Below are 10,107 nucleotides of genomic sequence, written 5' to 3' on the forward strand. Positions count from 1 at the left end.
GTTCGGCAACGCGTGTAGTTAGTGGTAGTATTGCTGCACGAACGCGTTGCCAACCTGCCCGCACAAATTAACACAAGCGAGAGATCAAACTCACAGCTCCCGAACCACCATGTACATGAGAACCTAGCAATATATATCTCGGCCGGCCTGAGAAGAATACGAAGCTTCTTACCAAGTGTGCTGGGATCGGCGCTGTGGCAGCGGAGACGACGGTGCCCTTCGTCGGGGCCATTGGATAGATCGGGGGAAGGGAGAGGACGGGGTAACAGGAGGAGGGTGTGTAGATCTCCGGAGGCTGCGCGCTATCTATCTGTTACGTATATCAACTAGCAAAATATGCCGGTGCGTTGCACTGGGACGTATAATTTATTGTCCAGCACTACTTGTATTAATAGCAAACATGTCGTGCATCGTAAGAAGACGTACTATTGCGTGGTAACATAAAGGTATTAGCTATCTTTGTCTAGTTTAATTGGGCCAACCTTTATTGCAGTTAGATATCATGGCCTATATTAAATGGAGGTGCAATGAAGTATTAACCCCACATGAGAACTAGAGATTGACTCCACATATAAGGCCTGTAATATGTTTTTGACCAGAGGCTCAGTTGTATTGTTTTTTTCTAATAAGAACAGAAAAGGAACGAAACAAATAAATTCCACCCTTCCTTCCTCTTTATTAGATTTCTATTATATTTATATTTTTCTAAAAATAGATGGAGAGAAATTTTACCTGTTTAATATTAGGTATAGATATAGATATAGATAGAGATAGAGATAGAGAGATGATAGAGATTTATTTGTATTCGAATTAGGATTCATATGCAACTGAAGGGAGGGAAAAAAGAAAATTGTAACCGAAAACGTGGTGCTTGGGACAAAAAAAGAGGAAAAACGGAAGGTGGTAGTACCGACTCTGAAAGGTCTAGGATTTTGTTTGCGTAAAAAAAATTTAGTTCTTTAATAATAGAGAGAGGATAGAGAGGTCGAGAAAAAATTTATCTCTTTAATATTAGGTATATATATATAGATAGAGATAGTGAGAGGATAGAGATTTATTTATATTTGAATTAGGATTCATATGCAACTGAACGGAGGAAAAAAAAGAAAATTGTAACCGAAAAAGCGGTGCTTAGGACCAAAAAAAAAAGAGGAAAAATGGAAGGTGGTAGTACGGACTCTGAAAAATGGAAGGTGGTAGTACAGACTCTGAAAGGTCTAGGAAAAATTTAGTTCTTTAATAATAGAGAGAGGATATAGATTTATTTCTATTTGGATTAGGATTCGTACTCAGGATACTAAAGATTTTAAGGATAGGATTCCTAGTTATCTTTGTTCTCTCAATAAATCTTGTATAGTCATATACAAAATAGGAGAGACAATTTTCACTTTACGGAGTTAGTTAGAGGAGGGCCGGACGAAAAAATAGGTGGAGAGAAATTTTGCTTCTTTAATATTAATATATTAGGTATAGATTTGGATTAGGATTCGTACTCAGGATACTAAAGATTTTAAGGATAGGATTCCTAGTTATCTTTGTTCTCTCAATAAATCTTGTATAGTCATATACAAAATAGGAGAGACAATTTTCACTTTACGGAGTTAGTTAGAGGAGGGCCGGACGAAAAAATAGGTGGAGAGAAATTTTGCTTCTTTAATATTAATATATTAGGTATAGATTTGGATTAGGATTCGTACTCAGGATACTAAAGATTTTAAGGATAGGATTCCTAGTTATCTTTGTTCTCTCAATAAACCTTGTATAATCATATACAAAACAGGAGAGACAATTTTCACTTTACGGAGTTAGTTAGAGGAGGGCCGGACAAAAAAAATGGGTGGAGAGAAATGTTGCCTCTTTAATATTAGGTATATATATATTACGACTAAAAAACACGTTAGGTCATCTCTTTTGTATAGACTAGGAGCAAACATATCCCTATATAATCACATCATGCTTTCAATTCGTCTATGAATCGAACTCTGCTCTAACTCGTATAGGTACGGGAGGTGGTTTTGAATTGGACTATGCATCATGGTTGTACACTTAACTTGTAGGTATGTACACATGAGAGAGTGGTGGACCACGAAAACACTTCGTATTTCAATTTGTTTTGGAATCATAACCTTGCTTGGACACGCTACTCTAACTTATATAGGCATGGAACAGATTGAGTTCACCGGATCTCCAATGGATAGTTGTGAGCCATGAAGGAAAAAGAATATTTCTTTCTTTAATATTAGGATTTATATTTCTATTTTTGTTTCTATTTCTATTTCTATCTATTCTTCCTGTTATCTCTATTTATTCTTTTTTACACGAAGATAAAGTTTTGCCGCTATTTTTATTAGATGAGAGATACAAGAACAAGGGTACTAAAAACAAGAAGCGTAAATAGTTGGGCCACAACTAAGAGCATCTCCGATAGTCCAAACAAAATTGGTAAATCAATGATTTTTCAAGTGGCAAAAAAAGTTGCAAGTATTTTTGCTGGGTTCTCTCAACCATTTTCCAAAATCTCGCTCCAAAAAAATAGAAGCAAATTTTGCATCAGGAATCTCGGACTTTTCTAAATTATTATCTGGACCATTTTTATACTTAACTCTAGTTTGTGCTCAGCCAATTCCCTCTGGACTCCTAGCATGTTTGCTGGCTTCAACACAATGATATGTTTGTTGTCCCTGAGGAAATTGGTGAGTGCGTCTTCCTATGCTTGTGTGAGCTCGGCGCTGATAGTCGCTGTCTTGGAGGGATCGCACGTCAACAAGTCGACTGTCTTCAGCGGAGTCTTCTCGGAGCTTTCAAGGATCCCGACTTCTTGCTGAGAATCTCCATTTGTCTTCCTGCATCTGCTTGGAGAGCTCGACTACTTCGCCTGGCTAGACAGTTGGGCCTTAGCCGCAATCTGAACAGCCTCGGTGTCGCAGACGTAGGAGTTCTTCAGGTCGCCTCTATAGGAGAGTATGCCATTGGGACCCAACATCTTTAGCAGCAAGTACGGGTAGTGGGGGATCGCCATGGACTTGGCGAGGGCTTATCGCCCAAAGATGGCATGGTACGAGCAATCGAAGCCGGCTACCTCGAACTTGATGTACTTGGTTCTATAGTTCTTCTCTATATCGAACGTGACTGGCAGAGTAACTTTCCGGAGGGGCAGCACCGCCTTTCCGGTTACGATGCCATAGAAGGGAGCATCATTTGGTGTGAGGAGGTTGGTGATATCGAGGCCCATCTTCTTCAGCGTGCTGGCAAAGATGACGTTTAGCCTCGCGCCACCGTCGATGAGGACCTTAGTGAGTTGAACTCCTGCCACCATCGGGTCCAGAATCAGTGGGTAGCGCCCTGCATTGGAGAAGCTTGTCCACCGATCCTGCCTTGTGAACTGAATTGGAACCTCGGATCACAGCAGGTACGTTGGAGTTGCGGGTTCAACAGCCATGATCTCGCGGAGAGTAAGCTAGAACATTGTTACCCAGCTAGAACTCTCGTCCTTTGTCCCGCTTGTCATGGTCTTCATCATCATCCGCCTTGTCTTTACTCTTTTGCCTTGTCCGACTTCGGAGTAAAGCCGTGACCTCTGAGTTTCTGACAATCTTCGAAGTTTTAACAGGGTGAGCCTGAACAAATGAACTAATAAATAGTAATATCTAAGTGAGCTCTTTTACAATGGTTGGAAAAGTATCATTGGTACCTCCAAATACTTTCAGTTTTTTTCTATTTTTTAGCTAACTAATTGAGAAACATCATTTATTAATTATAATTTGTATTACAGAGGGTATTTTTGGTAAGTGAGGTTATGCCTTCACGTAACCCTCTCACGTGCTAACTCCGCGCGCTACTGCGGCGAGCTGTCGCACACCGCCAGAGGAGAAAGAGGGCCAGACCTCCAATACGATTGTCGTTACGGGTAGAGGATGTGGAGGTCGGGCCGCCGTCGAGATCCCACGCCGTGCCGGAGGAGGTGGAGGGCCAGGCTGCCGTCAGGTCTCCATGCCAGACCCTAGCACTTGCTAGCGCTTGGCCTCTGCTTCTCCATCACGTATGGTTCCTCTGCGGCCACGGTGCTGGGCTCCTGGCTGCCATGTCTCCCAAATACTGTTAGTCATGCCTTGTGTGTTCCTGAAAATCGAGAGACTGTTGCAGACCCATATATGTTTGAGAAGAGTCGCAAGCTCGATTGCTGCCGCCGTCCTATCAGCATTGCCTACTCGGAACCTTTCCTTACCTTTGCTGAGTGCCTGAGTGTATACTAGAAAGCTTCAAAGCTTGGAATCGGCCAATATTTGGACATCGGCATCCAAAGCTTGGAATTTTTTTTATACCACCCAGTAGGCAGCAGCAAGAGGTCAGCCAGCCATGGCGGCACATTAGCAGTTTAGCACAATGACTCGGCGTGCCTATCTAAATTACAAATTCAAATGCCTGCCTCATTCAAGCTTTTCCACGATTCAGAAATATCATCCGGACATGCAAAAGCATTTTGTTTCTGCGAGTGCAGTAATTACCGTTTACATTACTAATTACGAGCATAATAGCTTCCAACTGGAGTAACAAACAAAGGGGAAATTAAGCACAATGGCAAACATCGGATTCTGATTCAATGGTGTCTAAAGAATCATAATGCAGATAGATGGCACACATTAATTATTCAGGTACAGGAAGGCTGACAACACCTTAGTTTCACTCCAAATCCATAAGAATGAATGATACTGATCCATGCCCATGTCTGCGGTGACCACATTTGTTTTTGATGCCGCTTCAAGCCAATGGCGCTGGTGCTGGTGCTGGTGCTGGTGCTTGTGCCGGTGCTTCTATTTGTGGAGACTGGTTTGGTAACGCGGGGAAACCAAAGATGATTATTAAGGGCAAATGATGTAATAGCAGAGCAAGTGCTGAATAAGCCAATGCCCGGATTACCCCCTTCCTCGTACGTAAGGGTTTTAGGAGAAGAAGACGTGCCGAAATGAACTCCAATTGATTATATAGCAGTATGAGAAAAGTGATGAGAAATAAGTAAAGTGCAGTGCTCGGAGCCACCGGAGCTAGCACCACATACGCAGCAAGTGCAAAGGCTGCAGTCAGGCATGTAATCGAAGTAGATACGAAGCTGGCCGCAATGCGTAAGTTGGTTTTGCGGCTCAAAAGGTTGGACAAAGGGCTTCCAGACCGCATGAGTGAAACGGTAGCAATCGTGGAGAAAACGAAGGCCAATGCGTTGGACACGATGAATGCATCGAAAGCATACCTTCGAGCAAGTATCGGTGTGCCTCCGTTAGTGTGATCATCAGCTATGTAACCTCCGGGCACAGCAAAAGTTGCTCCAAATGTCACGGTTGCTATTAGAACTGAGCCAATACCCAGAGCTCCAGTCGACTCTTTCAGCACCTCCGATTCATCAAATGCTGCGTTTTCTCTGAGAGTTATGTTATCCTTGAAGTGATCCAGGCGACACACACCCATGACAGCACCAACGTGCATTAGTGTGAGGCGTATTTGTGCTTCAATACTCTGCAAAAGCAAAACAAAAAGAAGCTGAGCGGCCCAAATCTCAGTTGTTCACCCATGCTTCAGAATAAAAAATCAAAATGAGCGGATAAGCATGGATTACTTGAATATTGTAGAATTCTACTTTGGGAAGCTTATATAGGGCTATATCCAATGGAGTCTCCCTTTTTTTGTTCAGTAAATTCAAGTTTACTTGTGGGTTCCCCAGTAGAGAACAAAACATGCTAAAGCTCCCAGCCTCGAGAGCAAGGTGAAGTGCAGTATTCCCATCATTGTCTACCATATTCATAATCCATGACAGTGATAGGTTTCGGCAGGCATTTCTGATTACGATCACCTCCTTGTTCTCGACAGCGACGTGAAGAAATGTCCTTCCCTTATCATCGCAGAGACCGGCGCTACCAGGATATTTTTTAACAAACATGTCGATGTTCCTGAAAGCACCTACAGAGGCAGCAACGTGTATGGGAAAAAATCCGGCATGGTCTGGTTGATACAGGGCATCGGGATTAGCTTCCAACACTTGCCGACAAATGATCGATGGCTTTTCTCTAGCTGCGGCAAAGTGAAGAGGCGTACTACCCTTTTCATCCCTTTGTGTGGTAAGGTCCTTGTTTTGTGGGCAGAGGTATGTTTCATTCCATTTTAACAACTTTGTAAGATCTGCAAACACCATTCCTTTGTTATCAGACTAATCAAAGTCAGAAAAAAAATACAATTAGTATATGTGAATCAATGACTTTTCAGTTGGAATATAGCCAGAGTAAGGAAAGATATGGTAATCCTGAAAAGGTTTTTGAAAAGTAACAGTCAATGAGCGTACGTGTACCTAGCCAAATCTCGCTGCATTTCGAAGTGATCATGGACTTAAAATCATGTACACAAATAGCAAATTATATCAAAGATACATTCCACTCAGTTACGGCAATCAATGGACTGCATTTTTTTTTATAAGGATCAATGGACTACATGCTCATGTTTTATAACTCATGCACATCTTCAGTTTCAAAAATGACTAGTGGTGTCCTGTTATGTGTGCACCCAACAAAAGATGCAAACACATAGGTCCAACTGCAAGATCAAGCCCTTGCATTAAAACTTAATGAGGTTCCATAGTTCGAGATCTGATCAAATGTCTACCCTACCAACACAAAGAAAAGGCATTCAGGCCCTTTTGATCCATCCTTGTGTAAAGATTTTTCTAGGAATAAATACTTCACAATTTCGTAAATTATATGGTCATATCTAGTAGCACAACTTTTTGTACAAATATGCATAGATAGAGAGTATCAAAACTATATATGGTAGTGTTTGAGAATAAAGGAGAAGTCTTCAAACCCAGTTTGTAATAAGTTGGAAAAAAGGAAAGATGCTTGTGTACCGTGTACGTACCTCGCTGTCGGAGAACGGCAGCATGCAACACATTCTGTCCATTTGGTCCGGCGAACGAAAGGTTTCCATGGCTCTTTTCATAGAGTCTGTCCTGCAATAAACCCTGGTTTAGAACGATGGCAAGGTACATAGGTGATGCGCCGATGCCTTCAGGAAAGCTTGCCAATTCCGAGTCCTTTCCCATCAGCAGGTCGACTATGTCCTTGTTCCCAACGCGGACAGCCTCATGCAAGGCTGTCTCTTTGTGCTTGTTTTCTTTCCGCAGCAGTTCCTTGGTCCTATCCTCGCCTTCAGTGAAAGCAAGATCAATGAGGCAAGCAACCATGTTGGATTTCCCCGCTCGTGCAGCGCGGTGCAGAGGTGTGTCACCATTCTTGTTTTGCACAAAGAGGAGGTGCTTCGCTTTCCCGTAGATGATGCGAGCGCTCTCCAAGAAATTATCACCATCGCCGTAGCCATAGGTGGTCAACGCATGGCGTTCATCACGGGTTAGGCACCAGCGCCACCATCCTCGCCGATTATCCTTTTTTTGCTCAAGGAGAAGGAGATGCTTCGCTTCTCTGGTCCTGGTACAGAAGTTGTCGCCCTGACCACAGGCGGCCACCACATGTAGTGCAGTGTCACCTTCAGCAGTGTCCCCTTCCAAGATCAACTCATTTGCTTCTGTGTCAGCATCAGAAGCGCGCCGAATTGGCAAGCTCCCGTCGTCGGTGCCGCTGCTGCCAGAGGTTTGACCGTGTTCCCCGTTGAGGAGGGTTTGCAGTTCCCCAGAAGAGCCGGATGATGCCAATGCTAGCAGATGGGGATCCATATTCCCCTGGTGAGGCTTCTCCGCTGAAGCAGTAGCCTGCTGCTTGGCCATCACCACAACCATCATCTTCGAATCTCCTTCCTGCTTGTTCACCAGATCTTTCAACTGCTGGACATTGCCACCGCCTGTGGCCACCATCAGCTTGGCGTCCATGGTCGTCGCTACCGGAGCATTTGCTTGCTGTTCAGTGGGCGATGTAAGAGTTTTCCCTGCTCCACTGCTCGACGACATCTCCAACTAGGAATCAGGGTTTTCTTTTTCTTTTTCTTTTTTTTTGAAAGGAAGGAAGCAGGGTTTTCTTTACCGATAGCTAGCCCCAAAAATAAAAAAAACAAAACAAAAAAAAGGTCATGGTTTTCATCCAAAAAAAAAGAAGGTCATGGTCAGCGATAAATGGGATCCTGTCGGATTCTACGAATTAAAGGGAGGAAGAATTTAAAACAACTTGTTTCTGCAGCCTCTTATGTATTGACCAAAACTCAAGAGTTTTCGTTTCTATTTTTCTATATTTATGGACGTTCTTGAAGTAGTATATATAGTAATCCAGTTTTGCTATAGTACTCCTAAATAACTATAGACCGTTAATCATTTAATTAGATCGAACGGTTATGATCACCTATTAGCTCTTAGAAGGTAATAGATGGAATATTTATTTATCTAATTTTTATTTTTTAATAAAATTAGTATAAATAATGAAATTTCTTTGTTTTAGACTAAAAAAATCTTCCTTCTAGATCTAATTGTTGCATGCGTGATTTGTTGAATGTGATGTTTCTTTATTTAGGGAACCTAGAGGGGATTTTTTCTTTTCTCAGTTATTTGTTTAATTAATCAATTTAAAAAATAAAAAAATAAATAACTCAGATTTATTTGAGCTATTAATTTCTAGGACTTCCTCTGTTCCAAATTATAAGTCGCTATGACTTTTTTCATTCATCCATTTCGCTATGTATCGAGACATATTATTATATCTAGATGCATAGTAAAATAGATGTACCAAAAAAATCAAAACGTCTTATAATTTGGAATGGAGGGCGTAGCTAATGGGAGTACCGTAGCTTTGCTCATATCAATCAGCAAATCTATCTATTTTCTTTCCCACTAATAGCAGGTAGCAGCAAGCCAGCAACACATGTACTCCCTCCGTTCCAAATTATAAGTCGCTTTAACTTTTTCAGTACATCTATTTTGTTATGCATTTAGATATAATAATATATCTAGATATATAGCAAAATGAATGAACCAAAAAAGTTAAAACGACTTATAATTTAGAACCGATGGAGTAGTAACAAGCCTCCTCGATCTGCCAGTTTTCCCCTATCCTCTACTTCAACTAGAGAAGGAGAGCAGTGTGTATGTGCGCAACAAGCAAGCAGGGCTGTGTATCACAAAAAAAGACCTGGGCTGGAACCCATGTTGGCCTCTAGAGCATCTCCAACACTAGGAGAAAACTTTAATCCTAAAAACTAGTTATTAGTGGAGATACAAAACGTGTTTTGGGATTTTAAAGGTCTTCTCTTAAATAGAACGAGAAAATCCATTCCCCTAATAAGAAAAATAGTGAATTCGGAGAGGAGAGGTCTCCCTTTATTTGAGGGGTGGGAGACTATGATTTGAGGGATTGAATTTTTTTTTCTTATTAGGGTTGGGTTTGAAGAACTATTGGAGCTACGAGATCTCTAAAATAACAGAGGTACTGCTGGAGATGGTCTGGCACGTACGGACAGATGTGGCGGCGGTGGTAGAGAGGCAGAGGCTTGAGTGCAGTGCAGCTCTGTAGTACTAGTAGTATGAAGAGGACTGACCTGCAAACTGAAGCACACAAGGGCTAGCTAGCTCTTGGAGCGAGCTGAGCTATGATCGGAGCTGCTTGCGCGGCAACGAAGCTGAGGTTGCTGGCTCCTGCCGAGAAGTACCATTGCAAGTGCTTGTATATATGATTGCTTTTGCGTAGGTTGTTGTGCTGAACCCTCAAGGAGTTAATGATCCGGGCCCAAGGTCCAGTTTAGTTTGCAAAAATTTTTACATTCCCCGTCACATCGAATCTTTGGACGCATGCATGAAGCATTAAATATAAATAAAAAATAAAACTAATTATACAGTTTAGACGAAATCCACGAGACGAATCTTTTAAGCCAAATTAGACTATGATTAGACACTATTTACCAAATAACAACGAAAACGCTACCGTACTCATTTTGCAAAATTTTTTGCATCTAAACAAGGCCCAAGCAAGAAAGTCGTTGCTAAGTCACGTCATTAATAATGATCGACTAAGGCGGAACTTTCATGTCCCGGTTTTCAAGAGGTGACACCGAGAATGAAATAGGGTGCATAATTTCATTTCACAGTTTTATAGGCTAGTTTTACCATTTAATTCTTGCATTATGTTATGACCA

The 10,107-nt window shown here is 41.8% G+C and overlaps 1 protein-coding gene across 4 annotated transcripts; it reads right to left on the reverse strand.

Moving 5' to 3' along the window:
• Window positions 1-4,573: 4,573 nt before the first annotated feature.
• On the reverse strand, window positions 4,574-9,633 carry LOC136485082 (ankyrin repeat-containing protein At5g02620-like). Of its 4 annotated transcripts, XM_066482027.1 has the most exons (5): window positions 9,514-9,633; window positions 6,898-8,018; window positions 5,609-6,183; window positions 5,246-5,508; window positions 4,574-4,824 (listed from the first exon to the last, which is right to left on the reverse strand). In XM_066482027.1, exons 2-5 carry the CDS (start codon window positions 7,937-7,939, stop codon window positions 4,812-4,814), a joined length of 1,893 nt encoding a protein of 630 aa, XP_066338124.1. In that variant the 5' UTR covers window positions 7,940-8,018; window positions 9,514-9,633; the 3' UTR covers window positions 4,574-4,811. The 4 variants fall into 4 exon arrangements, with proteins under 4 accessions (XP_066338124.1, XP_066338122.1, XP_066338123.1 ...); XM_066482025.1 differs by having other exon boundaries at window positions 4,574-5,508; window positions 5,609-6,168; XM_066482026.1 differs by having other exon boundaries at window positions 4,574-5,508; window positions 5,843-6,183.
• Window positions 9,634-10,107: the final 474 nt, after the last annotated feature.

This window comes from Miscanthus floridulus, chromosome 10, assembly GCF_019320115.1.
Source record: "Miscanthus floridulus cultivar M001 chromosome 10, ASM1932011v1, whole genome shotgun sequence".
NCBI lineage: Eukaryota > Viridiplantae > Streptophyta > Magnoliopsida > Poales > Poaceae > Miscanthus > Miscanthus floridulus.

Bases quoted from the DNA above. Each gene is read 5' to 3' on its own strand.
- LOC136485082 (XM_066482024.1), bottom strand. From the start codon at position 7,939: ATGTCGTCGAGCAGTGGAGCAGGGAAAACTCTTACATCGCCCACTGAA. The intron at 6,184-6,897 runs GTACGTACACGG...CTGATAACAAAG, and splicing joins TGCCGTTCTCCGACAGCGAG to GAATGGTGTTTGCAGATCTT. The intron at 5,509-5,608 runs GTAATCCATGCT...TTGCTTTTGCAG, and splicing joins TAGAATTCTACAATATTCAA to AGTATTGAAGCACAAATACG.